The following is a 15808-nucleotide window of genomic DNA, read 5'->3' on the forward strand; positions in this document are numbered from 1 at the left end:
AACAGAAAATTGGAATAGAGATCGACATAAACATCATTTAGGCCCTTTTTATTGCTCATGAAATCCACACATTGCATGTTGTACCACCATACAGCGAGACCTTCACAGGTGGTGGTCCAGACTGCTGTACACACCGGTACCTCTAATACCCAGTAGCACGTCCTCTTGCATTGATGCATGCCTGTATTCGTCGTGGCATACTATCCACAGGTTCATCAAGGCACTGTTGGTGCAGATTGTCCCTCAATTGCGATTCGGCTTAGTGGTGAGTCACGTCGTCCGTCAAAAGCCCTTTTCAATCTATCCCTGGCATGTTCGTTAGGGTTCATGTCCGGAGAACGTGCTGGCCACTTTAGTCGAGCGATGTTGTTGTCCTGAAGGAAGTCATTCACAAGATGTGCACGATGTGGGCGCGAATTGTCGTCCATGAAGATGAATGCCAATATGCTGCCGATATGGTTGCACTATCTGTCGGAGGACGGCATTCACCTACCGTAACGGCGCCTTCCCTGGCCACCAGCGGCGTACGTCGGCCCCACGTAATGCTAACCCAAAACAGCAGGGAACCTCCACCTTGCTGCACTCGCTGGACAGTGTGTCTAAGGCGTTCAGACTGACCAGATTGCCTCCAAACACGTCTCCGATGATTGTCTGGTTGAAGGCATATGCGATACTCATCGGCGAAGAGAATGTGCAGCCAATCCTGAGCGGTCCATTCGGCATGTTGTTGGGCCCATCTCCACCGTGCTGCATGGTGTCGTGGTTACAAAGATGGATCTCCCCATGGACGTCGGGAGTGAAGTTGCGCATCATGCTGCCTATTGCGCACAGTTTGAGTCGTAATACGACGTCCTGTGGCTGCATGAAAAGCATTATTCAACATAGTGGCGTTGCTGTCAGGGCTCCTCCCGACCCATAATCTGAAGGTAGCGGCCATCCGCTGGAGTATTAGCCCTTGGGCGGCCTGATCGAGGCATGTCATCGACAGTTCCTGTCTCTCTGTATCTTCTCCATGTCCGAATAACATCGCTTTGGTTCACTCCGAGACCCCTGGACATTTCCCTTGTTGAGAGCCCTTCCTGACACAAAGTAACAATGCGGAAGCGATCGAACTGCGGTATTGACCCTCTAGACATGGTTGAACAACAGACAAAACGAGCCGTGTACCTCATTCCTGGTGGAATGACTGCAACTGATCAGCTGTCGGACCCCCTTCGTCTAATAGGCGCTGCTCATGCATGGTAGTTTACATCTTTGGGCGGGTTTAGTGGCATCTCTGAAGAGTCAAGGGACTGTCTCTGTGATACAACATCCACAGTCAACGTCTATCTTCAGGAGTTCTGGGAAACGGGGTGATGCAAAACTTTTTTAGAAGCGTGTAGTGCACCTTTGGCCGTGGTACATTACATATTTGGTGTTCAGCTGTTGTGTGGCTGTTCTGATCCTTCCTTTGATTAGTACCAACAAGAGGTGCACGTGTCGTAGATGAGTTCTGCGTTGCAGTACCACCAGCTGGTGACAACATCATCAGTGCGCTAGAGTATGAACGATCCGCCGAGAGGTGGCTGGCAAGTAAGTCCCTGGCAAACACGCTCACGCCCTATTTCAACGAAAATTTGACGTTCGGAGCATTTTCTGTCCATTCATAAATCCTTTCCTTGACAAAGTAGACAACACAATTCGTCCTGTCGTCCAGTGACTTACACTGGCTGCAGAGTTACAGGCCTGAACACTTAAAGCATTTTGGGCTGGTCACCAGAGAGTGAAATTTTATGATTAAATAGTAAACAACTGAAGCACTGAATCTGGGGGAGAACATAAGGTCCACCGCCATTTTATCCTATACAAATAGACAAATTCTGGAAATCTTTGTTATCTGAAAGTTAAATCACAAACTGGCTGTCGGGAAATCTGTTCTGACCCTTCATGTTAACTTTCTTTGGTTACTGTTAATATTTGATATTTTATTTTAACAATTTATTTTCTACCTGATGTATTCATCGCTCAGTGAGACGTCAACATTCCTAAGACTCTTTGCTTTATAGTCATGGGACTGTGCATGTAATTATCATTGTAATTATCAGGGAAAGCTACGGTTCTCTAAATATTTGCAGCTGACCCCAAACGCATTTCCATTCTAACTCTACTTCTTCATGCATTGATTATATCCTCCTTCATAAGAGCACTTCCACAGTACAGCGGCTTGCCGAGGGGTCATAGGATGAAGTGTGCCAATGTTAGAATTACAGATTCCTACAAACACAATATCTAGGTTCTTGCCTCCTGTGCGACGCAGTATTCAGTGGATTCTTGCCTTGGTTCCTATTATGCCGTCTCCTGTCCTTTAAGAAGATGCTCTTTACCGCTGATTTGCAGCGGCATTGGTCAAAAATGCCACAGGATGTATGTAATCTTTGTTAGGTACCTCCGTGATCTTATTGTTATTCTACTATTAGTAGCCTTTACTGCTAGCTTACGGTCGCGTGATTCAAAGTTGGGGGTGTGGTTCAAATGGCTCTGAGCACTATGGGACTCAACTTCTGAGGTCGTTAGTCCCCTAGAACTTAGAACTAGTTAAAACCAACTAACCTAAGGACATCACACACATCCATGCCCGAGGAAGGATTCGAACCTGCGACCGTAGCGGTCTCGCGGTTCCAGACTGCAGCGCCTAGAACCGCACGGCCACTTCGGCCGGCTTGGAGGTGTGGGAATTGGGCCCTGTGTCTGACATTCATTCATTAATCATCTTCCAAAATAATGAACTAAGATTTAAACTTTTACTAAATAAAACAAGAATCAAAATTAATTCAGTTTATTCCGCTAAAGAAAACATTCGACAAGCAATGATAAAATTATTATAGTAAAACCTTGGCACAAACGATAAAACGGTATGGGGCAAGATTCTAATAACCACGTAAATGAAACAATGACAATTGTGAAGGTGTAATTTGATTGTTATGATGTTAGTAGAAAAGGCAAATAGTACTAAACAAGGGAAAACGTTGAACCTGTGGTCAGAGCTGAAAGCGAGCTGGTCATGCATTCTGAATGCAAGTCTTCGAAGTGAAGCTTGAAATTACATAAAACGGTTTTAATGTCTCTACGCTTTCTGTCGTGGTCATGGTCAATCTCACCATAGGAAACTATAGGTAAAGGCTTAAGTAGCTGTAGAATCTCGGCGCACCAGCTCTGACAGTGGACTCTGGCAGTGAAGACACTCACCGAAGAACCAGTAAGAAGTAGTTTTAAACGCTCTCTCCAAACAAGTAATTTTGTATCGACTGTTCACTAAAAGGAAAACTCATATTTCTGCATTTACGCTCTTTGCTCTCTTCGGATTGGCTGGGACAAACCTTCCGGGCGCCGTCAGGTAAAAATGTTCCTAAAAAAACTCTTCTCCCCTTCCCTGGGCTACTCTGTAGCTGGTAATGCACGTAGTACCGTTTAATACCGAAAAATGGCATCCCAGTCTCTTTCCATCTCTCTCTGTGGGCATTGAGGTAGGTCCTCACTGGCACAGTCGAGTTTCTCTTTGTAACCTCGTAGTTTATTCGTATTAGCCAATCCCAGCAGTTCTCATTTTGGAGAAACATTTGTTTTTGTAAAGTCAACGTCCAGCAGCATCTCATACCTTCAGGACATCCCAAAACTGCAGGTCCCCTTTCAATTTTCGAGTAACGTCTGTACTATCTGGCACTTTACGCGGAAAACACAACTTTCTACGTTTTGTACACAATACTGCCTTCTAGGACTTCGCTAAAAATGGCGTTCCTTTTCATTCCACTTCTAGGTTGTAAAAGCGGTCACATCTGGAGACCTTACGCCATAGGGGATCTTATCTGTGTTTGTCTGCAGTGGCACTACAAAAGATTGTCCGCCGCCGCAGAGTCATTAACCGTACACCTCCTGGTACTCTCTTCCGAGATATTCTCCAGCGGTGTTGGCCTAAGTGATTCCACGACTCTGTCGCCTCATCCCAATCTGTTTTCAACGTCCTCTTATTTAAATAAGGCATGCAAATTCGAATAGAAAGTTAACAAACAGTTAAGTAAGCTTTATCATTAGTACTTTTATACATCAAATTTCTCGGTATTAATTAATTATTCCGATCGAAGGAACTTTACGTTATGATTTTACATATGTTGCGGGACTGTTTCCGTAAAAATGATAATGTAACACTACCACCTGACCAGTGTCAGATGGATCACCCGTGTCCATGTTCATGTCGTTTCTCAGCTAATGCTGAATCACGGTTTTCCATTCCACCTATCAACACTGTTTAGTGATTTACTTATGACGCTTACGCTAGAAGTAAATAGGTCACGTGAAGCTGTTATTCACACTCTTCGAATGCCGCGGTGCACACAAGGAAGTAGGTCTGTACTCGACAGTGGGTTGAATGGGACTGAAGGAATCTCTTAACAGAAGATGTCTACTAATGGAGATTGTGTAGCAAACATGGCAATGGAATACAATTAGCAAGCCAAATGAGATGTAGCTTTAAAGGGTTGCAGTTCAAATTCACATTTCGCCTTTTTAAATGGTATTTCTGTGGATTTTCTAAATTACTTCTGGTTAATACGAAGAAGCGAATGACGTGGCACAGTGATAAAGCAATGGATTTGCATTTGGGGGACAGCGGTTCAATTCCTTACACCACCATTCAGATTTATGTTAGTCCTGGTTCCCCTAAATCATTTAAGATGAATCCGGGATGGCTCTTTTGCAAGCGACACAGCCTATTTCCCTTCCCACCCCTCCCCAATCTCAAGCTGTGCTTCATCTCTATGACCTCATCGTCAATGGGACATTAAACCCTCGTTCTTATAAAAAATAAAAAACTAATAAAAAACAGCTATAGTTCCTTCAGAAATGCTACAGCCAATCACTTCACTCTTCCGTTTGTCATTCCTCTAATCATGCAGATATTGCTGGGACAGTAAGATCTAGTGACAAAGAAAAGGAGAGGAGAGATAGATAGGGAAAAGTCCCCATACCTTTGACGGATGGGAAACTCTTTGGGAAGGTCATGCTTAAAATACATATTTTCCTGAACCTTCTCAGGACAGCTTCTGTAAAGTTTGGAAGGTAGGCGACGAGGTACTGGCAGAAGTAAAGCTGTGAGGACGGGGCGTGAGTCGTGCTTGGGTAACTCAGTTGGTAGAGCACTTGCCCGTGAAAGGCAAAGGTCCCGAGTTCGAGTCTCGGTCCGGCACACAGTTTTAATCTGCCAGGAAGTTTCACATATTTTCCTCATAACATGAACATACCTCACTTCACGAGTAGCAGTCGAGCAGTGGAATGATATGTAATGATTGCATGTGACTTGAGTTAGGTACTTGTCGTTTATTATTGTGATGGCAGAACCCACAGTAATACAACCACCGTACACCAGCTTCAATAGCGTTCTCATCCAATAGGGTTCTTATACAATGAACGGATCACCACCATCAGTAAGATCCACTTTACTCTGTTAAATCTGTGTGGACACAGTTGGAATCTTCTGCTTTTAGTGATCTAGTGTAGGCGCAAGCAAAGAAGGTACCTTACTTTTAGTTGATATTGATGCGTAATTAGGCGCTTTGGAACCGTATGTCAGTCATTTCGACAGCAAATAAAAAAGAACTTTTCAAGGTCATTTTCCATCTAAATTTGGGTTGAGTGCCACCATCAACTGGTGGAGCACCAGGAGATCAGTAGAAGAACGTAGATAAGATACACTACTGGCCATTAAAATTGCTACAACAAAAAGAAATGCAGATGATAGACGGGTATTCATTGGACAAATATATTATACTAGAACTGACATGTGATTACATTTTCACTCAATTTGGGTGCCTAGATCCTGAGAAATCAATACCCAGAAAAACCACCTCTGGTCGTAATAACGGCCTTAATACGCCTGGGCATTGAGTCAAACAGAGCTTGGGTGGTGTGTACAGGTACAGCTAGCTGCCCATGCAGCTTCAACACGATACCACAGTTCATCAAGAGTAGTGACTGGCGTATTGTGGCGAGCCAGTTGCTCGACCACCATTGACCAGACGTTTTCAATTGGTGAGAGATCTGGAGAATGTGCTGGCCAGGGCAGCAGTAGAACATTTTCTGTATCCAGAAAGGCCCTACAGGACCTGCAACATGCAGTCGTGCATTATCCTGCCGAAATGAAGGTTTTCGCAGGGATCTAATGAAGGGTAGAGCCATGGGTCGTAACACATCTGAAATGTAACGTCCACTGTTCAAAGTGCCGTCAATGCGAGCAAGAGGTGACCGAGACGTGTAACCAATGGCACCCAATACCATCACGCCGGCTGATACGCCAGTATGGCGATGGCGAACACACGCTTCCAATGTGCGTTCACCGCGATGTCGCCAAACATGGATGCGACCATCATGATTCTGTAAACAGAACCTGGATTCATCTGAAAAAATGACGTTTTGCCATTCGTACACCCAGATTCGTCTTTGAGTACACCATCGCAGGGGCTCCTGTCTGTGATGCAGCGTCAAGGGTAACCGCAGCCACGCTCTCCGAGCTGATAGTCCATGCTGCTGCAAACGACGTCAAACTGTTCGTGCAGATGGTTGTTGTCTTGCAAACGTCCCCATCTGGTGACTCAGATATCGAGACGTGGCTGCACGATCCGTTACAGTCATGCGGATAAGATGCCTGTCATCTCGACTGCTAGTGATAGGAGGCGGTTGAGATCCAGCACGGCGTTCTGTATTACCCTCCTGAACCCACCGATTCCATATTGTTCTAACAGTCATTGGATCTCGACCAACGCGAGCAGCAATGTCGCTATACGATAAACCGCATTGTCGATAGGCTACAATCCGACCTTTATCAAAGTCGGAAACGTGATGGTACGCATTTCTCCTCCTTACACGAGGCATCACGACAACGTTTCACCAGGCAACGCCGGTCAACTGCTGTTTGTGTATGAGAAATCGGTTGGAAACTTTCCTCATGTCAGCTCGTTGTAGGTGTCGCCACCAGCGCCAATCTTGTGTGAATGTTCTGAAAAGCTAATCATTTGCATATCACAGCATCTTCTTCCTGTCGGTTAAATTTCGCGTCTGTAGCACGTTATCTTCGTGGTGTAGTAATTTTAATGGCCAGTAGTGTACATCGGCAGATGAAGATACATTAGCCGATCAAAAGTATCCGGACACCAATATATAATGCGGAACTGACCACTAGACGTCACGAGATGAGGACTCAGTGATACAGTAGAAGGGAATAGGGTATTGTTTTCTCAGCAGAGAAGCGGTAATAGCAGAATGGGTCGGTCAGGAGAGCTCAGTGCCTTTGAAATGGGCTAGTCACTGGATGAGACCTGAGTAATGAATCTATCAGGGGCACGTCAGTCCTTCTGAAGCTGCCCACGTCGAGTACTGGTGCCGTGACTATGAAGTCGAAACACGAAGAAAAAACCACAGCCAAACCAAGCCCGGGCAGACTGCATCTACTGCAAACACTGCAGAGGTTGGCTTTAAAAAGTCAATCGAAATTAGCGGAAGGAATTACTCGTGAGTTCCAAAGTGCGAATAGCAGTCTAGCGAGCACAATGACTATGCGTCAGGGGTTAAAGTGAATGGGGTACAACGGTCCTCAAAAGCCACACACTTATGTTGTCAATGCTGCACGACACTTGATGTGGTATAGAACGACGCCATTGGCAGTGGATGACTCGGTACGAGTGATTTGCAGTGATGAACCACGTTATACCATTTGGCAATCCAATGGAGGGGTTTGGGTTTGGCGAGTGCCTGGAGAACGTTACTTGCCATAACGTGTAGTACCTACAGTGAAGTATGGAGGAAATGGTGCTATTGTATGGGGACGTTTTTGTGTTTATGTTGTGGTCCCCTTATTGCATTTTAGAAAATGCTAAATGTGGAAGGATAGAGATATGTTTTACAGTGTGGTTTAGTTTGGAGGCCATGATTGTACCAGCATGGCAATGCGCCCTGTCATGAAGCAGCATCTGTGAGGCAGAGGTTTGTGGAGAACAGCATTCATAAATTGGACTGGCCTGCCCAGTGTCCCAACTTGAACCCAATGGAACACCTGCTCGATGGGTTAGAACGTCGACTTCGCTCCAGACACCAATGTTCAAAATCACTACCTTCTCCAGTTTCGTCTCTTGAGAATGAATGGGCTGCCATTCCTCCACAGACATTCAGACACCTCATTGAAAGTGTCCCCAGCAGCGTTCAAGCCTTCATAAAGGCACACTCCTTATTAATGTCCACTAACAGGTGTCCAGATACTTTTCATCAGATTGTGTACGTTGTCACGCGGTAGATGCACGCTCAAGGATGCGTCTGCATCGCTTGCATAGCCATTGTATCGAGCTTTCTTGTTAATGCACCGACTGTTCACGTTCCTTTGTTTCCACAGACAGAAGATGGGCTCATGGACATGGTGTCGTCGGATTTCGGCAAGCACCCCACGTACCACTCGGTGTTCTACTGGTTCTCGTCCGTCATGTTCGTGCTGCTGCCCGTGGTGCTGCTCGCCATCTTCAACTCGTTCCTCGTCATGGCCGTGCACCGCAGCCGCCGCCAGCGCAACCGGATGACGCAGGTAACTGCGCAATACTACGCGACCTTAATGAGGGCGGCTGTGCGTCAGCTGCGCGTAGCAATAGAATCACTGTATGACTTATTGTTTGCTTTGTGTGTCTAGCGTAGAATGTATACAGGGTGAGTCACTTACTATTGTCACCAAGAATAATTCCGAAAGTATGGTAGGAGCTGCGTAGTTTGTGGCACAAAAGTTGCACATGGGACAGCTGGGACGTTAATATGACGTCGGTTTTTTGTTGCTAGGTGGGATCGCATCAGAGATATGAAGGTCAGCTTTTTTTTTTTTAATGGGATGCTATAGTTTGATACTTATTTTCTAATAGTGGCTATCGAGACGAATTCAGTGATGTGTAACAGTAAGGTCTTTGAGGATCAACGAAGGTCAGAAAGGTTGCATGAACGCCCATTTAGAGAAGGTGTTCGAGGTGATGACCATCGGTATCAATGCAGTGCTCCAGTCTTCTTACTGTGCGGCTGGTCCCGGCGGAGGTTCGAGTCCTCCCTCGGGCATGGGTGTGTGTGTTTGTCCTTAGGATAATTTAGGTTAAGTAGTGTGTAAGCTTAGGGACTGATAACCTTAGCAGTTAAGTCCCATAGGATTTCACACACATTTGAACAATCTTCTTATCATGGATTGAACAGTGTTTCTTATCACATCAGCACTTATATAAGCACATGCTCTGACAATTCTCTCTCGAATATCTTCAGGTGTAGTTGGAACATCTTTATAAACAATCTCTTTTACGAATCCCCACAAGAAAAAATCCAGAGCCGTCAAGTCGGGCGAACAAGCCGGCCACGACACATCTCCTCCGCGTCAAATCCATGGATTTGGGAATTGTCTCTGCAAAGTTGTCTAATGTTTCTTGCAGGAATGTGGTGTACTTCCTACCATTAAGATTTCCTTCGATGAAATAGGCGCCTATAATTCTGTCCTCCAGAATCCCACACCATACATTCAACGACCACAGTTTCTGGTGTGCAGCTTGCCGCAGCCAACATCAGAAACTACAAGGATTAATTACGAAGTTTCAATTATCATTTAGAAATATCGTAAGCTGTACATATACAAAGGCTCTGGAGGGTATTTCAGGACTCAAACATCAATTACATTTTAATAGTGGCTGTCCTAAATTTGAGTAATGGTTTAATATCAAAAACATAAATTGGTAACAGACACTCTCGAATAGTTTGTATCAAGGCAGTTGCGTGCAATCTACTTTGTTTAAAATTTGTGTAGCTAAAGTACTAAATCAGTGGAAAAGGAAATGCAGAAGAATGCGTGAAACCTGCTTGTGAACACTGTAATTTATGGACGATCAGGTACTATAGGACATGTATGACTGAACTTAACATCCAGAAAACAAAATATCTTCCAGTAGGAGCAGAATTATCCTGTATCCAACTTGATACAGAGGAACTTGCAGCTTGCAGTAGTTCCACATATCTAGGAGTAGAATTTGAACTTTTTTGAGTCATCAGTCTTCTGACTGGTTTGATGTGGCCCGCAACGAATTCATCTTCTGCGCCACAGTGCAAACCTTTTCGTCTCAGATTAGCACTTGCAATCTGTTTTCTCGATTATTTGCTGGATATGTTCCAATGTCTGTCTTCCCCTACAGTTTTCACCCTCTACGGCTCCATCTAGTACCGCAGAGGTTACTCGCTGATATGACACATGTCCTGTCATCCTGTCCCTTCTTCTTGTCCCTGTTCCCCATACATTCCTTTCCTCACCGATTCGGAGGAGAACCTCCTTATACCTTGCCTTATCAGTCCACCTAATTTTCAACATTCTCCTGTAGCACCATATTTCGAATGTTACGATCCTCTTTGTTCTTGTTTTCCCACTACATTACAATGCTGTGCTCCAAACGTACATTCTCAGGAACTTATTTCTCAAATTAAGGCCTATGTTTGATACTAGCAGACTTCTCATGGCCAGGAATGCCCTTTTTGCCGTTGCTAGTCTGCTTTTAACGTTCTACTTGCACTGTCCGTCATGGGTTTTTTTTTTTTTGCTTGCTACGTAGCAGAATTCCTTAACTTCATCTACCTCGTGATCAACAAACTCGATGTTAAGTTTCTCGTTGATCTCATTTCTGCTACTTCTCATTACTTTTTCCTTTCTTCGATTCACTCTCAATCCATATTCTGCACTCATTATACTGTTCATTCCATACAGGAGATCCTGTAATTCTTCCTCACTTTCACGAGGATAGCAAAGTTCTCAGCCAATCTTATCATTGATATCCTTTCATCCTGAATTTTAATCCCACTCTTGAACCTTCCTTTTACTTCCATCATTTCTTCTTCGATGTATAGATTGAAGTGTAGGGGCGAAAGACTACATCGCCCTTTATAATCCGTGCACTCATGGTTCTTGTACATATTCTATATTACCCGTCTATCCCTATAGTTTCCCCAGTTTTTTTCAGGATTTCGAATATCTTACGATGTTTTAGATTGTCGAACGCTTTTCTTAGGACGACAAATCCTATGAACGAGTCTTGGTTTTTTCAGTCTTGTTTCCATTGCCACCCACATCAGAGCTGCCTCTCTGGTACGTTTATCTTTCCTAAACCCAAAATGATCCTCATCTAATTCTAGAATTTGATACCAGAGGTGAAGAGATTACAAACGGAATAACGCATGCTAGAAGGCTGAATCTCTTGTTTAAACGGAATCCTTCGGAACAGTGAAGTAGGAAAGAAACGGAAATAGTGTACATTACCTGTGAAACTCTGATTAAAAGTTCACTGTTGTATGAGGTAGAGACATGGAGAACTACGGAGAATAAAAGAGAAGGTTGGAGGTCACGAAAATGGATGTGTCCAGACGATCATCGGGAAAATGCCTAGCGAAGAGATTCGATTACGAATGGGTGTAGAAGGGTGATTAACAGCTGACATTGAACAGAAACAATTAATATGCTATGGTCATGTCCAATGTATAGATGAATCCTGTGGATACCACCGTAGGGCAGAATACGTGAAATGACTCCGTCTTCAGGCCACAAGTGGCCCATCTGGACGATCCGACCGCCGTGTCATCCTCAGCTGAGGATGCAGATAGGAGGGGCGTGTTGTCAGCACACCACTCTCCCGGTCATTATGATGGTTTTCTTTGACCAGAGCCGCTGCTATTCAGTCGAGTAGCTCCTCAATTGGCATCCCGAGGCTGAGTGCACCCCGAAAAATGGCGGCCGGGTTGGTCACCCATCCAAGTGCCGGCCACGCCCGACAGTGCTTAACTTCGGTGATCTGACGGGAACTGGTGTATCCACTGCGGCACGGCCGTTGTCAGAATACGTGAAAGGCAGAGGAAAATTTGAAAGAGAGAATTGTAAAAGCAGTGAGATTCATCTCTGCAGTCCCGATCTGCAATGGAATCCCAGCACCACAGCACGGCCGCATGGCGCTAGAGGGTCCAAGGCGGAATAGCGCAACCCCTTGATAAGTCGAAGTATCTTGCGGGAATTCGCTTTCTGCATTTGAAGGAAGACAACGCCGCAACAATCCCTGGTGAGTAGGCAGAGCCATGCAACAACAAAGCGCCACTGAAGATCCAAAGAAACAGGTACACCTTCCTAGTATCGTGTAGGGCCCCGCGAGCACGCAGAAATGCCGCAACACGACGTGGCTTAGACTCGACTGATGTCTTGAGTAGTACTGGAGGGAACTGACACTATGAAACCAGCAGGGCTGTCCATAAATCCGTAACAGTACAAGGGGGGGGGGGGTGGGTGGGGGGGGGGGGGAGTGGAGATTCTTCTGAACATCACGTTGCAAGTCATCCCACATATGTCCCATAATGTTTATGTCTAGGGAGTTTGGTGGCCAGCGGAAGTGTTTAAACTCAGAAGAGTGTTCCTGGAGCCACTCTGTAGCAATTCCGGACGGGTGGGATGTCGCATTGTCCTGCTGGAGCTGCCCAAGTCCGTCGGAATGCACAATGAACACGAATGGATGCAGATGACCAGACGGGAGGCTTACATACGTGTCACCAGTCACAGTCGTATCTAGGCGTATGAGGAGACCCATTTCACTCCAACTGCACACGCCACACACAATTACAGAGCATTCACCAGCTTGAACATGCAGGGTCCATGGATTCATGAGGTTGTCTCCATACCCGCACACGTCCATCCGCTCGATACAATTTGAAACGAGACTCGTCCGAGCAGGCAACATGTTTCCAGTCATCACCAGTCCAATGTCGGTGTTGACGGGCCCAGACGAGGCGTAAAGCTTTCTGTCGTGCAGTCATCAGCTCCGAAAGCCCGTATCGACGATGATGTTTCGTTGAATGGTTTGCACGTTGACTCTTATTGATGGCCCAGTTTGAAATCTGCAGCAATTTACGGAAGGGTTACGCGTTGAACGAATCTCAGTCGTCGTTGGTCCCGTTCTTGCAGTATCTTTTTCTGGCTGCAAGCGATATCTGAGATTTCAGGTTTTGCAGGATTCCTGATATTCACAGTACAGTCGTGAAACGATCGTACGAGAAAATCCCTACTTCATCGCTGCCTCGGAGACGCTGTGTCCCATCTCTCGTGCGCCGACTATAACTCCCTCAAATCTTGATAACCCGCCATTGTAGCAGCAGTAACCGATCTAAGAAATACGCCGGACATTTGTCTTACATAGGCGTTGCCGACCGCAGCGCCGTATTCTACCTGTTTACATATCTCTGTATTTGAATACGCATGGCGCTTCAGTTTACGATACAATGCTTGGTGACACAGACGCTTCTAGTGTGGTGAAAAATATCTTAGTGACGCAAAACAAAGTTTAAGACCATGTCTCGGTGAAGAACTGGGGATCGAAGGCTAGCGAATCACAATCGAGGCGATCGTGGAAAAAGTAAAAATCGGCTATGAATCATTTATCAACATGTTGTACGCTGTTTCGAACGTGACTGAAATCGCCACACGCTCGTTTCCACGACTGCTCACGCCGTCTCAAAAATCCACTGATCCAAGGTTGTACAGCTGTGTCAGGCCAATGACATTTTTAGCTGTCTAATCACGGTGGCCGAGTGGTGGGTATATCACTACGACGCCGAGACAAAGGAGTAAAGGGAGCAATGAAAACGTGTTTATTCCACACCGCTGAAAAAGGCGAAGACCCAAACATCATCGGGCAAGGTAGGGCCGTTTCTGCCATTAGGCAAGGCTAGGCGGCCGCCTAAGGCGGCAAATTTTTAGAGGCGGCAAATTTTTAGCGCCGGCAAAGGGAGTAAAAAATTAATTTCAAATCAAACAGCGAAGAAACTGAGGATAAAGCATGAAAACTGAGTAATGTCCCCAGAAAATGACGACGTCTGGACACCTTAGCTTAATCATTAAAAGTATAACAGGAGATTTGCATTGTTGCGCCGTTGGGTGGTGTGGAGGGGGAGGATATCTGAGAGTCCGGTGGTAGTAAAAAAAAGGGGTGCCATTTTTCTTTTCTCACCTATAACGGCAAATATCTAGCAATGATCCTGGGGCAAGACGATGCTGATTATTTTTCGGGATTTCCATAGTGAGGTATTAAGAGTTCGGTCAAACCGTCTATTAACATGTTGCCGAAATCTCCTGATGATGACAAGGGTCTGTCAAAAAGATGCGACAAAGCAAGAATCTGTCCAATGGGGCGTTCTTGCTCCACGAGAACGACCAAGCTCATTCTGCATAGGACAGTCACACATGCCGCTTCTTGGGATATAATATTTTGCCTCGCCCTCAAAACTATTCTGACATGGACGAAGAAACCATTGCGTGGCAGGCATTTCCCGAACGACGACGACATGATTTTTGAGGAAAAAACTTTTGCTGGACAGCCAAAATGCAGTCTTCTACAACCAAGGTGTCCGACAACTCATCCATCGTTAGAAAATATGTCGAATTGAGGGTAAATAAATCGGGAAGTACTAACGCCATCAGTAAGTTTCACGGTCGCCGGTTGATTTCTTCGACATCGTAATTAAAACTCCCTGACTAGGTCTTGTACATCTACCGGGTGATCAAATAGTCAGTATAAATTTGAAAACTTAGTAAGACCACGGAATAATGTAGATAGATAGGTAAAAATTGACACACAAGCTTAGAATGACATGGGGTTTTATTAAAACCAAAAAAATAAAACAAAGTATTGCTAGACGCGTGAAAGATCTGTTGCGCGCGTCGTTTGGTGATGATCGTGTGCTCAGCCGCCACTTTCGTCATGTTTGGCCTCCCAGGTCCCCAGACCTCAGTCCGTGCGATTATTGGCTTTGGGGTTACCTGAAGTCGCAAGTGTATCGTGATCGACCGCCATCTCTAGGGATGCTGAAAGACAACATCTGACACCAATGCCTCACCACAACTCCGGACATGCATTACAGTGCTGTTCACAACATTATTCCTCGACTACAGCTATTGTTGAAGAATGATGGTGGACATATTGAGCATTTCCTGTAAAGAACATCATCTTTGCTTTGTCTTACTTTGTGATGCTAATTATTGCTATTCTGATCAGTTGAAGCGCCATCTATAGGACATTTTTTGAACTTTATATTTTTTGGTTCTAATAAAACCCTACGTCATTCCAAGCATGTGTGTCAATTTTTACCTCTCTATCTACATTATTCCGTGATTTATTCAGTTTTCAAATTTACACTGACTTTTTGATCACCCTGTATTAACCTCGATTTCAGAGCACTTTCCCCATTCTACCATGCTACTTAAATTACTTTTAATTTATTTCGCTGTAAAATTTATTGTATCAGTATTATTTAGTGCTGTAGTCTCCAGTCTGTAGATCGCTTTGATGGAGCTCTTCATGCTACTTTACTCTGTGCAAGCTACCAGAATAAGAAGCTGAAAAAGATCAGTCATATACGACCTCGACGCAAAAGAAACGAGACTGTTCACAGTACTACGAAAGTATTTGTATTGGTGTGGATACTATCTCCTGTACAGGCAGCACAGAATCTGCCAGTACTCGTCCGCTCGACCCGAGTGGAGTGTCAATTGTAGCTCTATGCGCCTAAGGTTGAGAACTGTGGAGTCCATTAAATGGGTCAGGTGTGCACTACACGTCAGAGACTGCTACCCAGGGAAGTGACTGTGTGTGGGGTGTACACGAGGATTCTTTAGATCAGGTGGCACACTATCCTGTCCAGACAATGATAGCTGTAGGAGACCCGGAAATATCATCGTAAAATCCAAGGACCCCCTTCCCCC

General features: G+C 45.1%; 1 protein-coding gene across 1 annotated transcript in view; it reads left to right on the top strand.

Annotated features, from left to right (window-relative positions):
• Positions 1–15808, top strand: part of LOC124796011 (FMRFamide receptor-like) — a 50262-nt gene that overhangs the window by 16303 nt on the left and 18151 nt on the right. Inside the window, exon 4 of the mRNA XM_047260093.1 lies at positions 8415–8596. Within this exon, the coding sequence (XP_047116049.1) occupies positions 8415–8596 (182 nt within the window). The remainder of the gene's footprint in view (positions 1–8414; positions 8597–15808) is intronic.

This window comes from Schistocerca piceifrons, chromosome 4 (assembly GCF_021461385.2).
Source record: "Schistocerca piceifrons isolate TAMUIC-IGC-003096 chromosome 4, iqSchPice1.1, whole genome shotgun sequence".
NCBI classification, from domain to species: domain Eukaryota; kingdom Metazoa; phylum Arthropoda; class Insecta; order Orthoptera; family Acrididae; genus Schistocerca; species Schistocerca piceifrons.